Below are 15,085 nucleotides of genomic sequence, written 5' to 3'. Positions count from 1 at the left end.
CATTTTTAGTTTAGCTAGCTTTTTCTGTTTAGATGTTCTTACTCTGAACCAGAAGTTTTGGATAAAATATTTTCCTCCCCTAGATAATAGTACTTTCCTCTCTCTTCTCTGGATCCTTCCACACTGGACCTCCACTGAATTTTTTACTCTTTGTGACTGTATAGACTTTGGGACTAGATTGTTGCTTTATATATGGGACGTCCCTTTATCTGAGCTCAGATTAATTAATATCATTCATTCATTTTTCTTATTGTTCCTTTTTTTTTATACCCTTATTTTGTCATATGTTTGACATATGTTTTTCACTGTTGCTTTTTAAATATTTTACTTTAGATTGTGACTAACTCTGCTAGATTGCTACATAGTTCTAGCAATCTTGTTCCATATATTCCTTGGAATAAAACCGTTTTTATATATAACATATGTTTTTATATAAATCTTTATTGTCTGTATTTTTTACCCTATTTCTACACTCCTTACTATTACAGTATTATGTGTTATTAATACAGTACTATTTCTACGCTCTTTAGTAATACAGTACTATCTGTTGTTTTTTGGCCATTACACACCCATATTAATAATCTCTTTGGGCCCAGTTTTTCCACCAGCACACTTAAACGGACACTGTACCCAAATTTTTTCTTTAATGATTCAGATAGAGAATGCAATTTTAAGTAACTTTCTAATTTACTCCTATGATCAAATTTTATTCATTCTCTTGGTATCTTTATTTTAAAGGCAAGAATTTAAGTTTAGATCCCGGCCCATTTTTGGTGAACAACCTGGGTTCTCCTTGCTGATTGGACAGCACCAATAAACAAGTGCTGTCCATGGTCTGAACCACAAATTCGCTGGCTCCTTAGCTTAGATGCCTTCTTTTTCAAATAAAGAAAGCAAGAGAATGAAGAAAAATTGATAATAAGAGTAAATTAGAAAGTTGCTTAAAATTGCTTGCTCTATATGAATCACAAAAGAAAAAAATTGGGTTCAGTGTCCCTTTAAGCCCCCTTTGGGTGGCGCTCCTATGTCCTCACTATTTATTTATTTATTTATTCATCTGTACGACCCTGTTAGGTGGCCGTTTTTTATAGTGAGTCTGTGTGCTTTGCTGTGCTGGCGCGGACTACTAATCATTTTCATTTAAGATACCAAAAGTCAGTTTATTTAAATTGACATTTCAGGGAACACACCCTCTTCATTTGTTCCATGAAGGTTCAAATTAAATAAATGTATAATATATATATATATATATATATATATATAAATGTTTCCCTATCTTTAACATTGAGTCAATAATTAGTAACCTTTAACCTCTGGGCTAGTAACAAACCCTGACTAGTAAGATAGAGAGAGAGAGAGATGTTAGAAATGTATTTCACCCAAAAAAAGGTCAGATTTACCAATTAAAAGAATCGTTGCCTTTTTTATTGAGGTAATAAAGCTGTTGTGGCTTGTTATAGTACTGAAGTATCTTCTAACAAGCATTAACAGGAGTAATTTACACTCTTACATTAGAGTACTAGTAAGTACAATGACATACAATACATTACTACCATGCTTAAATAACAGAGATTACAGTTCAAATCTGGTCAGGGTACCTCCAGAAAAAAAACAAAAAACATTCAGGTATAAGGAATGTACAAATTGCTTAGGTTAGTAGAATCCAAAAATATAAGTGTACAGAAAGTGAACTGGCCATATTTGTTTTACAGTTATTAACAGTTCCACTCAGTGTTAAAAAAAACAGACACAAACTTTAAAAGCAGGCTTATATTAAAGGGTATTTTAAAACCTACTTAATTATTTAACATTATAAGAATTATTAACAACTTTATATAATATTCTATTTTCTTTCCAACACTTCTCAGGATTTCTCAATTATATGACACATAATGAAACAAGTTTCCTGTTTTACAATTACATGGAATTTGAAAAGCAATTATGTTGTTTGTTTATTTTTCTAACTTAAAGGGACATGAAACCCAACATTTTTCTTTCATGATTCAGATAGAGAATACAATTTTAAACAACTTTCCAATTTAATTGAATTATTTAATTGGCTTCCTTCTCTTTTTATCCTTGGCTGAAAGGTTTATCTAGGAAAGCTCAGGAGCAGCAAAGAACCTAGGTTCTAGCTGCTAATTGGTTGCTGCATATCTATATATATATATATATATATATATATATATATATATATATACCGATTTTCATTGGCTCACCCATGTGTTCAGTCAGCAACCAGTAGTGCATTGCTGCTCATTCAACAAAGCATATCAAGAGAACAAAGAAAAATTGATAAGAGTAAATTAGAAAGTTGCTTAAAATTGCATGCTCTATCTGAATCATTAAAGAAAAAATGTGGTTTTCATATCCCTTTAATGATAAATGTATAGTTTAAAAGGATATAAAACACCAAACAATTCTTTCATGAGGATACAATTTTAAACAACTTTCCAATTTAATTCTATTATATAATTGGCTTCATTCTCTTGGTATCTTTTGCTGAAGATGCAGTAATAGACTAATGGAAGCTAGCTGAAAGCCAATGACAAGAGGCATATATATGCAGTCACCAATCAGCAGCTTCTGAGCCTACCTAGGTATACTTTTCAACAAAGGATACAAAGAGAACAAAACACATTAGATAGAGGATGCAATTTTAAACAGCTTTCCAATTTATTTCTGTCTGGATCATGAAAGAAAAAAAAAATAGGTTTCCTGTTTCTTTAGCTTTAACGTTGTTTGTTTTTTTGTGATGTATATATTTGGCTTACATTTTCTCAAAGCAGCTAGGATACGAGAAGGACGTAAAAATTCTTCTTTAGCGTAAAATGAATGTGTTTAAACAATTATAAACACGACCGAAAACAAATAAATGAGTAGTTTACAACATACAAACAGTTTAAAAAGGTACTGCCAATGTCCCTTTAAATAGTGCAACATTAGAATTTTGTCAGGAGCAGTAATTAATATGACATATGTCGAGAAAACTCTTGTCAAAATACAGCAAGATTTTATTGCTTAAAGGGACACTGTACCCAAAAATTTTCTTTTGTGATTCAGATTGAGCATGAAATTTTAAGCAACTTTCTAATTTACTCCTATTATCAAATTTTCTTCTTTCTCTTGGTATCTTTATTTGAAATGCAAGAATGTAAGTTTAGATGCTGGTCCATTTTTGGTGAACAACCTGGGTTGTCCTTGCTGATTGGTGGATAAATTCATCCACCAATGAAAAAGTGCTGTCCAGAGTACTGAAACCAAAAAAAAGCTTAGATGCCTTCATTTTCAAATAATGATAGCAAGAGAACGAAGAAAAAATGATAATAGGAGTAAATTAGAAAGTTGCTTAAAATTGCATGCTCTTTCTGAATTACAAAAGAAAATGTTTGGGTACAGTGTGCTTTAAAGCCCAACTGTAAAGTTATAGTAAAATGAAAAAGACAGCAACAAGGAAACCTATTGCACCTATAAAAAGATGGTATTAAAAAAAAAAAATGTATAGTTAATTAAAGATGATGGTTCCGAACTGAGTACAACGTATTTTCTTTTTCATGATTTCGAGGCCTGTCTGTACCAGAACAGCTATGAAACAAAGCAATAAGCATGAATACGTCAGTATGCAATAAGCATGAATACGTAAGTATGCAATGAGCAGGAATACATCAGTATGTCATGGGAGGAAGTTATTTGCCTCACATGGTGATGACTAGACATGGGTTCCTGTAGGCTACAAAATCAGTTTTAACATGTTTTTTAAATATTGGTGTCAAAATAGTAGTATACTTACTTGACATAATTTAAAAAAAAAATGTTTTTTTTAAACCATGGTAAATATTTTTATATCACGTCACAGAATTGGTAATACCAGTTTACAAAATGTATGTTTTTCTTATATAATTCAAAAGCATTGTTACAGTGTATAAGTAATTGGCATTAATATTGGAAAGTTTGATATTTATAAAGGAGAAAATGAACAATAATGAAGCCAGCCATCCTAAACATAGCCACGGGAAAAAAACACATCATCCTTTACTTTAAAGTGCAATAAAGATAAAACTAATTAAAAGGAGGGTGATTGTTCTTCTGAATAACCAATCTAGTTAATCCAGAACAGTTTTAGTATCTGCTTCCTAAACAAGAAATATTTCTATAGAAACGAATATTTTAAGTGCTATTTAACTTGGTTTTTTTTATAGACAACAAATGGGTAAAATAAAATACAAGTTTTAGAATCAGGAAAAGTGGTTGTGGTTGCTTTTGTACTAGAATATTTCCTCTGTGTTTACAAATAGTTCATAGATATTAAATAATATCCAGCACTGAAGATCAAATTTGGTATGGGATATTAATGCATTTAAATTAAATAATAATTTATATTATTATAATTTGTGTGATCTAATTTAATTTGAAACTTAAATGTGTTGATAAAAAAAAGTCTAAAATTGCTATTATATGACTTTAAAAACATAGATATTTTTTCTTTAATATACTCAATTGCAGAGCCAAAAGCAATATAGCCACGTGAAATGAAGGCATAGTGTACTATCATTTCACATATAAATTAGACGTACAGAATAAGATATTTCAATGTGACCAGAACTATGTTGTTTTACTACAGAGAAACAAATTCATACTCCTGAATAATCTGAATTGAAAAGCAGAAATAGAATAATATTCATTATTTAATTCTTGTTCCAGACCCAGATTATATTTTCATTTGAATGCTCTTCCCCAGCTTGAGTTAAAGATTTCTTCATGGCCATGATTAAAAGATAATATAACATTGTCTTTAGTCAATACGTCATTTACAATATTTCTGCCCGACTGCCTTCAGTCAGTTTAGTATGCAGGCATCAATGTACAAGGAATCCATATTTTTTTTCCCGTCTCTCCCGGATTACAACAAAGTATCTGTGTTATTAATATGACCATATCTCCATTACCCTTACAAAATGGAAGCTCGATGCTTAGCACCTTTTTTGGGGGAAAAAAAAGAAAGAAAAACCTTTCGCATTCCATTTAAAAATGCCTTATAAAATATCTGTGATAAATGCTATTGGGTGAATATGTGCATGAAGGAATACATTTTTCTTCCCTCTCTAGGATATTAGATGCATTTTTATTTCCCAGTTGCTGAGGCTACAAACGCTCGTGAGTGGCAGTCAGAAACGAAACCACCGGTGTGCAAGGCATTCACCTGAGCAAATGAAAATAAATCGTGTTTAATACTCCGTGGAGAGATGGATTTGATATATTTCAAACATGCGAAGCGTCCTTTAATTTAGTGCTGAGGCGGCATAGACAGGCACTCTCAGTAATGTCCAACTCCATGTATGATTTGATGTACTTTTGCATATGTGAACCTTTTATTTAATTCCTTTTTTTTTTTTTTTTATAAGATGTTAAGTGAACATAAAACATTTAATAATTATAATCAAATGCTATAATTTTACCTAATAGATGAGAATATAACTAGGAGGAGTATCCATTTACCAAATACAATTATTCTCATAAGAAAACTATATCTACTGCTAAAGCAGTTAAGGAAAGTAATGTAATCTTTTAATTTTTAACGCTTTCTTAAGCTACATACACTAATATATATATATATATATATATATATATAATGTATATATATACTATATGGGAAATGCAGACAAATGGTTTCTTCCTCAGCTTTCAAAATATGTCTTTTGGTCATTGGTTTTAGTAACAATATCCACCATTTTAGTACCACTATCATACAATTTTGCATTTACTCCTTTAGCACTGAAGGTGTTAATTGCAATACCTCACAAAAGACAATGAAAACCAATAAAAAGGTGAAATGTTGTAGGTTTTTGTTGGCATAGTTACTATAGCTTCTATATTGAGAACGATTCACTTAATTTGTTCCACTATTAGATGATGCATAAGCTGAATACTTATGTTTTCAATATCCTTGCGTATAATTCACATTACATTAAATCTAGTTGAATATCGTTATTTGACCAAATCTTGCATTGTTCATTAAGGTAAACAGACCTTTCAAAGCCTCCTCTACACTAAATATGTAAACATTAAAATCAGCCTTTTGGCGCTACTTCTACAAAATAGTTATCAGCTGAAGTAAATAAGAAAGATGTGTATAATACTGCAGAAACACTTCACAATTTTTTTCTTAAAACAGTTGTAAGTCTATTAAACATATAACAGACAGGACAAATGGATTTGATCAACCACTTGTCCCTTTGGACATCCCATTTGAACATAACCTTGCAAGAGCAGTCAGATAGATATTTTGACCCAGTTTTGTCTACAATTTGCTACATAAATAAAGCACTACAGTACAATTTTATAAATTATTCTTCACTAACATATTATATATACACTATTCCCAGCATACTGGTTGTTGCTGGGCCCTGAGCTCTTTCGGCACTTGGTCAGTTTTTCTGTAATTTTTCCTCCCCATACAGTACAGTATTTGAAGGACAACAGTAACAATTCTCTGATGGTCTTCATGACAAGAGTTCTATGCCGAAGTTGGAGAATCCATGGTGGATAGAATCCGCACTATTTCAGCTCTCTGTGTGGGTGAAATGTGTTGTGTCATGTGGACTATTGAATCCATTGCAACTTCAGGATTCTCTTGCACTAAGCTGTAAAAGAAAAAAAGTTAATTTGATAATTTTTTTGTCACAGTCTATATATACGTATTTTGTAACTATTATTTTAATATGAAATACTTGTCCAAAAAAGGAAGGAATTGCGTGCTTATATGTCATAGATAAGTGCTGTACCACCTGTGTCTAAGCATAAGAAGGGACTATACATACTGAGGTGCAGGCTTTGATTGGTTGTATTAAAGGGACAGTCAACACCAGAATATTTGTTGTTTAAAAAGAGAGATAATACCTTTAATACCCATTCCCCTGTTTTGCATAACCAACACCGTTATAATAATACACGTTTTACCTCTGTTATTACCTTGTATCTAAGCTTCTGCTGACTGCCCCTTTATTGCAGTTCTTTTGACAGACTTGCATTTTAGCCAATCAGTGCTCACTCCTAGGTCACTTCATGTGCATGAGCTCAATGTTATCTCTAGGAAACACATGAACTAATGCCCTCTAGTGGTCAAAATGCATTCAGATTAGAGGCAGTCTTCAACGTTTAAAAAATTAGCATATGAACCTCCTAATTTTAGCTTTCAACTAAGAATATCAAGAGAAAAAAGGAAAATTGGTGATAAAAGTAAATTAGAAAGTTGTTTAAAATTGCATGCCCTATTTAAATCATGCAAGTTGTTTTGGGACTTGACTGACCCTTTAAGCAAAAATATTCTTATTATAAATAAATTATGATAATGTAGGCTGAAATGCAAAAAAAATAATAATCACATGACCTTTTCTAAGCACTCTAGACAATTGGATGGTGCACTAATTTTGACACAGAAACCAAATGCCCAAATCAAGCCAAACAATATACTTTAAGAAAAAACAATAAAAGGTTTTACTGCAAATAAACCTAAATATTATATGGGTGTCTTGTTGAAATAAAGACAACGGAGTAGCTCACACTCAGTAATATACTTCATAGCAACTGCCTCTGCTTATATTAATAGCAAGTTATGTACAAATAAAAATGTAGTGACAGATACGTTGTAACAACTCTAAAGTAATAGCTTTGTATGAGAGCAGCTATACCATTACCACAAAGATATCTCATGCCTAGTTGCTTGTGGCTGGTTGCAAAGCTTAAAGGATATGAAACCCACATTTTTCTTTCATTATTTAGACAGAGCAAGCGATTTTCAACAACTGTCCAATTTACTTTTTAGATTAAATGTGCTTCATTCTTTTGGTATATTATGTTGAAAGAGCAGCAATGCACTACTGCGAACCTGCTGAACACATCGGGTGAGCCAACGACAAAAGGCATATATATATATATATATATATATATATATATATATGCAGCCACCAATCACTAGCTAGCTCCAGTAGTGTAGTTATACTCTTGAGCCTAAATAGGTATGCTTTTCAGCAAATGATACCAAAAGAATTAAGAAAATCAGATGATAGAAGTAAATTAGAATGTTGAATAAAACTATCTTCTTTCTGAATCATGAGTTTAATTTAGACTTTTTTGTCCATTTATGATGGCTACCTTGACCTGATTTAAAGTTCACTACTATCAAAACTTAATTTATGCTTCTATCAAAACTTAATTTATGCTTACCTGATATGGTGAGTCCACGGAATCATAAATTACTAGTGGAAATATCACTCCTGGCCAGCAGGAGGAGGTAAAGAGCACTACAGCAAAGCTGCTATAGATTTCACTTCCTTTACCCATAATCCCTAGTCATTCGGCTGAAGGAAAAAATGGAAAAAGAAGATAACACAAAAGTGTAGAGGTGCCTGAGGTTTTTAGAAAAAATAACTGTCTTAAATAAAGGGTGGGCCATGGACTCACCATATACAGAAAGAAATACATTTATTATAAATTATGTTTTCTTTCCTTAGATATGGTGAGTCCACGGAATCATCAATTACTAGTGGGAATCGATACCCAAGCTAGAGGACACAGATGATAAGGGAGGGACAAGACAGGTAGACCTAAATAGAAGGCACCACTGCCTGAAGAACCATTCTCCCAAAAGAAGCCTCAGCCGAGGCAAAAGTATCACATTTATAAAACTTTGAAAAAGTATGCAAGTTGCAGCCTTGCAAATATGTTCCACAGAAGCTTCATTTTTAAATGCCCAGGAAGAAGAAACAGCCCTTGTGGAATGAGCAGTGATTCTCTCAGGAGGTTGCTGTCCAGCAGTCTCATAGGCCAAACAAATAATACTCCTTAGCCAAAGAGAAGTAGCAGTAGCTTTCTGACCCTTGAGCTTCCCAGAAAAACAAACAAACAAAGCAGAAGACTGAAGAAAATCCTTAGTCGCCTGAAGATAAAACTTAAAAGCATGCACAACATCTAGGTTGTGCAACAAACGCTCCTTAGAAGAAGAAGTATTAGGATACAAAGAAGGAACCACAATCTCCTGATTAATATTCTTGTTTGAAACCACCTTAGGTAGGAAACCTAATTTAGTATGAAAAATAAGATAAGGAGAATCAAACTGCAGAGCAGAGAGTTCCGAAACTCTCCCTGAGCAGAAGAAATATTATCTTGGAAGGTTTTGTTTCTTGTTGCTATCTTAATATCTAAGGAATGCATAGGTTCAAATGGAGCCCGCTGTAAAACTCTAAGAACAAGGTTAAGACTCTAGGGAGGAGTAACGGGCATAAACACAGGCCTGATCCTAACCAAGGCCTGACAAAAAGATTGCATCTGGCGCATCCGCCATACGCTTATGCAATAAAATAGACAACGCAGAATTTCTGACCTTTCAGAGTACTAGCTGACAAACCCTTCTCCAGACCCTCCTGGAGAAAAGACAAAATCCTAGGAATCCTGACTCTACTCCAAGAGTTGCCTCTGGATTCACACCAACACAGATATTTACACAATATCTTATAGTAAATCCTTCTTGTCACAGGGTTACAAGCCTGAATCATGGTCTCAATGAACAACTCTGAAAACCTACCCTTAGATAAAATCAAGCGTTCAATCTCCAAGCAGTCAGTTTCAGAGAAACGAGATTCGGATGAAGAAAAACACCCTGAAGTAGAAGATCCTTCCTCAGAGGGAGTCTCCACGGAGGTAGAGACAACATTTCCACTAGATCTGCATACCAGATCCTGCAAGGCCACACCGGCGCTATGAGAATCACTGACGCCCTCTCCTGCTTGATCCGAGCAATGACACTTGGCAGGAGAGCGAACAGAGCAAATATGTAAGCTAGACTGAAATTCCAAGGGACCGCCAGAGCATCTATCAAGAAAGCCTGTGGATTCCTTGACCTCGAGCCGTACCTCAGAAGCTTAGCATTCTGCCGAGAAGCCATGAGATCCAGTTCTGGCTGCCCCCAATTGAGGATTAGACTGGAAAATACTTCTGGATGGAGTTCCCACTCCCCCGGATGAAAGGTCTGTCGGCTCAGAAAATCTGCCTCCCAATTGTCCACTCCTGGGATGTGGATCGCAGAAAGACAACAGTTGTGAGACTCCGCCCACTGGATAATCCGGGCCACCTCTGTCATGGCCAAGGAACTCCGAGTTCCCCCCTGGTGGTTGATGTATGCCACCGATGTTATGTTGTCCAACTGGAACATTATAAACCGGGCTAAGGCTAACTGAGGCCAGGTCAGTAGAGCATTGAAAATCGCTCTCAGTTCTAGAATGTTTATAGGGAGAACTGACTCCTCCTGAAACCAAAGACCCTGAGTCTTCAAAGACCCCAAAATTGCTCCCCATTATAGAAGGCTGGCATCCGTGGTCACGATTACCCAGGAAGGTCTGTGAAAGCAAGTTCCCTAGAAGGGTGTTCATGAGACAAGTACCACAGAAGAGAGTCCCTTGTCACCTGATCCAGAACTATTTGCGGAGACAGATCCGCATAGTCCCCGTTCCATTGCATTAACATGCATAACTGCAGAGGTCTGAGAGGGAACCAAGCAAACGGAATGATGTCCATGGAAGCTACCATCAGACCAATTACCTCCATATATAAAGCCACTGACGGCCGAGGAGAGGACTGAAGGACAAGACATGAGCCGAAAATCTTTGTTTTTCTGACCTCTGTCAGAAATATCTTCATTAATAGGGAGTCTATTATGGTCTCTAAAAACACTACGCTTGTGGCTGGAATCAGAGAACTCTTTTCCAGATTCTAATATAGAACAAGAGGGACGCCTCATGTGTGCATCAATATATCCATATATGTGAAATCAAAGAAAAAAAGCCAAATGGGTACTCACCATTAGCCCAAGTACACTTATGTACTAGTAGGAGCTGGCTGGTATCTTCAGGTGTACCAGCTAAACCTCTCCAGGTGCAGAGTGGATAGTGCAAGGGAATCTTAATCACAATATGTGCTGATGGATAGTCAGAAGCAGTGTATAAAACTGCTATAGAAGGTAATGAACGAAAGCTTGCATAAAACAAGTTCAGTTTATTAAAACAAATATTGATAAGTTTAAAACAATAGCAAGCAAAATTAAAAAAAAAATTTTTTTGCTTGCTATTGTTTTATGCAAGCTTTGATTTATTACCTTCTATAGCAGTTTTACACACTGCTTCTGACTATCCATCAGCACATATTGTGACAAAGATCCCCCTGCACTATCCATTCTGTACCTGGAGGGGTTTAGCTGGTACACCTGAAGATACCAGCCAGCTCCTACTAGTACATAAGCGTACTTGGGCCAATGGTGAGTACCCATTTGGCTTTTTTTCTTTGATTTCACATAATATGGATCTATTGATGCACACATGAGGTGCCCCTCTTGTTCTATATTATTATCTATACAGCTCTGGCTTTATCTATGAGGAGGAGAGCAGCCTAACTAATTGCTTCATTGTGAGATCATCTGGTTCTACTGAAAGGGTTAGCTGGTACACCCTAAGACTCCAGCTTGCACCTACCAGTGCATAAGTGTACTATAGTTGCATGAGTACCCAATTGACTTACTTGATTTACATCACTATATAGCATATTGATATGCACATGAGGCGCCCCTCTTGTTCTCTTTATATTTTCCAGATTCACCTTCCAACCATGGGAGCGAAGAAAAGAAAACAAGATCTCCGTATGAGAGTTTGCTTGTTGAAAAGACGGCGCCTGAAACAGAATGTTGTGAAGATAAGGCGTTACCGCAATGCCTCGAGACTGGATCACTGCCAAAAGAGCCCCCAGAACCTTTGAGAAAATTCTAGGAGCTGTGGCAAGGTCGAATGGAAGATCCAAAAACTGAAAATTATTGTCTAAGAAAGCAAACCTTAGAAACTTGTGATGATCCCGGTGAATGGGAACATGAAGGTACACATCCTTTAAGTCTATGGTTGTCATAAACTGACCCTCTTGAACCAAAGAAAGAATGAAATGTATATTCTCCATCTTGAAGGACAGTACTCTGAAGAACTTGTTTAAACACTTTAGGTCTAAAATAGGTCTGGAAGTCCCCTCTTTCTTGGGAACCACAAACAGATTTGAATAAAATCCCAGACCCTGTTCCTGCGGAGGAACTGGAACTATAACTCCCAGGGTAAAAAGATCCTTGATACAATTTAAGAACGCCTCTCTCTTTATCTGGTCTACAGATAATCTCGAGAGAAGAAACCTGCCTCTGGGAGGAAAAGTCTTGAATTCTATCTTGTACCCCTGAGATACAATTTCCATGGTCCACAGGTCTGGGACATCTTGTATCCAAGCCTGAACAAATTGAGAAAGCCTGCCCCCTACTAGATCCGTTCCGGGATCGGGGGCCAACCCTTCATGCTGACTTGGAGTCAGCCGCAGGTTTCTTAGACTGTTTCCCCTTGTTCCAAGACTGACCAGACTTCCAGGAAGACTTGGATAGTTCCTGCTTGGAAGAGGAAGTGGAGGGTTTACCTCTAAAGTTATGAAAGGAATGAAAATTACTCTGACACCCTTTCTGCTTATTCTTCTTATCCTGAGGAAGAAAAGATTCCTTTCCTCCTGTGATATCTGAAATGATTTCAGCCAAATCAGGCCCAAACAAGGTCTTACCCTTGTAGGGAATAGCTAATAACTTAGACTTAGAAGAAATATCTGCAGACCAGGATTTTAACCAAAGGGCTCTGTGAGCTAGAACCGCAAAACCAGACATTTCTGCTCCTAGTTTAATGACCTGTAAGGAAGCATCCGTAATAAAGGAATTAGCTAATTTAAGAGCCTTAATCCTGTCCTGGATCTCCTCAAGAGGAGTATATGTCTGAATAGAATCAGACAAGGCATCAAACCAGTAAGCTGTAGCACTGGTAACAGTAGCAATACACACCGCAGACTGCCATTGAAGACCTTGGTGAACATACATTTTCTTTAATAATTCCTTATCCATTGGATCCTTAAAAGAACAACTATCCTCTATGGGAATAGTGGTCCTCTTAGCCAAAGTGGAAATAGCTCCTTCCACCTTAGGAACCGTTTGCCACGACTTAATAGAGTCAGCTATAGGAAACATTTTCTTAAAAATAGGAGATGGAGAAAAAGGAATACCAGGACTCTCCCACTCCAGTGCAATAATCTCAGAAGCACGGTGTGGAACAGGAAATACCTCCATCGCAGAGGGAACATCAAAATACTTGTTCAGCTTACTAGACTTCTTAGGGTTAACAACAATAGTAATATCGGAGTCATCCAAGGTAGCAAAAACCTCCTTAACAAGCGGAAGTGTTCCACCTTAAATCTGAAGGACACAACTTCAGCATCCGCAGAAGGAATTATACTGCCTGAATCCGAGATTTCACCCTCAGATGCACCCGAAGAATCTTCATCCTCAAACTTCGGAGAGGAAATACTTTGATTAGCCACTTCAGGATCAGAAACCTTACTTACTGTTTCTTTAAATTTCCTTTTGCGTTTTTCCCTGCAGCATGGGAAAAGCAGACAACGCCTCAAATACTGCAGATGATACCTGGGCAGCAATTAGGATTGGGACACTTGAGGAGACAGCTTTGGCACATCTGAAACAGGAGGCTCCTGAACAGCATCCGCCTTAGCTAATGATAGCTCAGGGTTAAAATGTCTTTCTATAAGCTAAAGTTCTTTCAATACATGAAGAACAAAAAGGTACTAGGGGTTCCACCTGGGCATCAAAACATAAGCTACATGTAACATCCTTTACAGCCTCTTGATCTATAATACAAAAGAAAAAAAAGCAAAGAAAAAATATTATTATTTTTTGTAAACTTTTTTTATCTTTTAAAAAAGGATATAATAGAGAACAAAAAAAATCATAAATAAATGCTCCAAATCAAGAAAACCCCAGGCAACACTCTACACCTCAGCAGAATTACTGAGGTGCCCTACCTGTCCTGCAACCCGCAGCAAACTGAGGGAAAAAAACAATCCCGTTTACAATCTGGATTCCTGAGAAGCAAAAACAGCAAGAAAACTTCTAAACAGCAGAGCCATCTGAAATATGTGCACCTCACTCTACAGGAAGTGAAGAAAAGCGCCAAAAAAACTCTGATATCAAAGAATCAGAACCTCCCTAAAAGGGTGGTCCTACAGCTGACAAAAAAGCAATTTTTTTAAAAAATTTAAAAAAAAAAAAACAACTTTCTTGAAAACAGGCTTAAAAACAATAAACCCCCCCAATAAAAGTACATAAGCCGTTACTAAAAACGGATCCTCACTGAGCCATCAATAAAATAAATAACTCCTCCACTAACAGTGCCTGCAAAAACTGCCATAAAAACCTGCACAATGACAGGAATAATAAAAAACGTCCCCTGCAGCGTTTCAGCTGAATAAGTGCCAAATTTTTCCCTGCTTACATAGAAAAATAAAACTGGCACTTACCTTAACATTTATCTGTCCCGCAGTAGCTCACCTGGTTTGGGAGGATACCATCCCTCACAATGACCTGTGGAAATACAGAAAGACTGAGTAAACTTACTCAGGCTATCTAAATAGTGCAGCAAAATGTTTTGGGACAACGCAGTGAGGATTGTACCCCACAAGTTCCCAATTGCTTAAAAGCCACCACTGCCCTACTGAAGAGACTGACATGGGCTAAGGCTAGACCCTTTAGAAAGATCAGAGCAAACCTACTCTACTTTTAAAATAAAAAAATCTTGATTGTAGAACAGACACTAAAACTTCACCTCCTCCTTGCATCGCAGGCAAAGAGAATGACTGGGGATTATGGGTAAGGGAAGTGACATATATAGCAGCTTTGCTGTAGTGCTCTTTGCCTCCTCCTGCTGGCCAGGAGTAATATTCCCACTAGTAATTGATGATTCCGTGGACTCACCATATCTTAGGAAAGAAAGCAGCTACATTTAGTAAGTTCTCCCACTATAATTAGTGTAACTGTGTTAAGCAACCAGGCTGACTATAAGCTCTAGCATTTGCCTGGCTCCCCACCCACAATTAATACTATCCAACCTGGTCCCGCTAGCACACCCTGGACCCTCTATGCAACCGTCAACACTGTAATACCCCGTCAACGCCCAAAGTCCTT

At 36.3% G+C, this 15,085-nt stretch overlaps 1 protein-coding gene across 1 annotated transcript in view; it reads right to left on the bottom strand.

Annotated features, from left to right (window-relative positions):
* Positions 1-5,660: 5,660 nt before the first annotated feature.
* The window catches only part of ACACA (acetyl-CoA carboxylase alpha), a 1,007,059-nt gene continuing 997,634 nt past the window's right edge, over positions 5,661-15,085 (bottom strand). Inside the window, exon 56 of the mRNA XM_053706820.1 lies at positions 5,661-6,641. Coding sequence (XP_053562795.1) covers positions 6,515-6,641 — 127 coding nt within the window. The 3' untranslated portion in view covers positions 5,661-6,514. The remainder of the gene's footprint in view (positions 6,642-15,085) is intronic.

Source organism: Bombina bombina, chromosome 3 (assembly GCF_027579735.1).
Source record: "Bombina bombina isolate aBomBom1 chromosome 3, aBomBom1.pri, whole genome shotgun sequence".
NCBI classification, from domain to species: Eukaryota; Metazoa; Chordata; class Amphibia; order Anura; family Bombinatoridae; genus Bombina; species Bombina bombina.
Note: the sequence above shows the minus strand (reverse complement) of the source record. Positions and strands in the feature narration are given on the sequence as shown.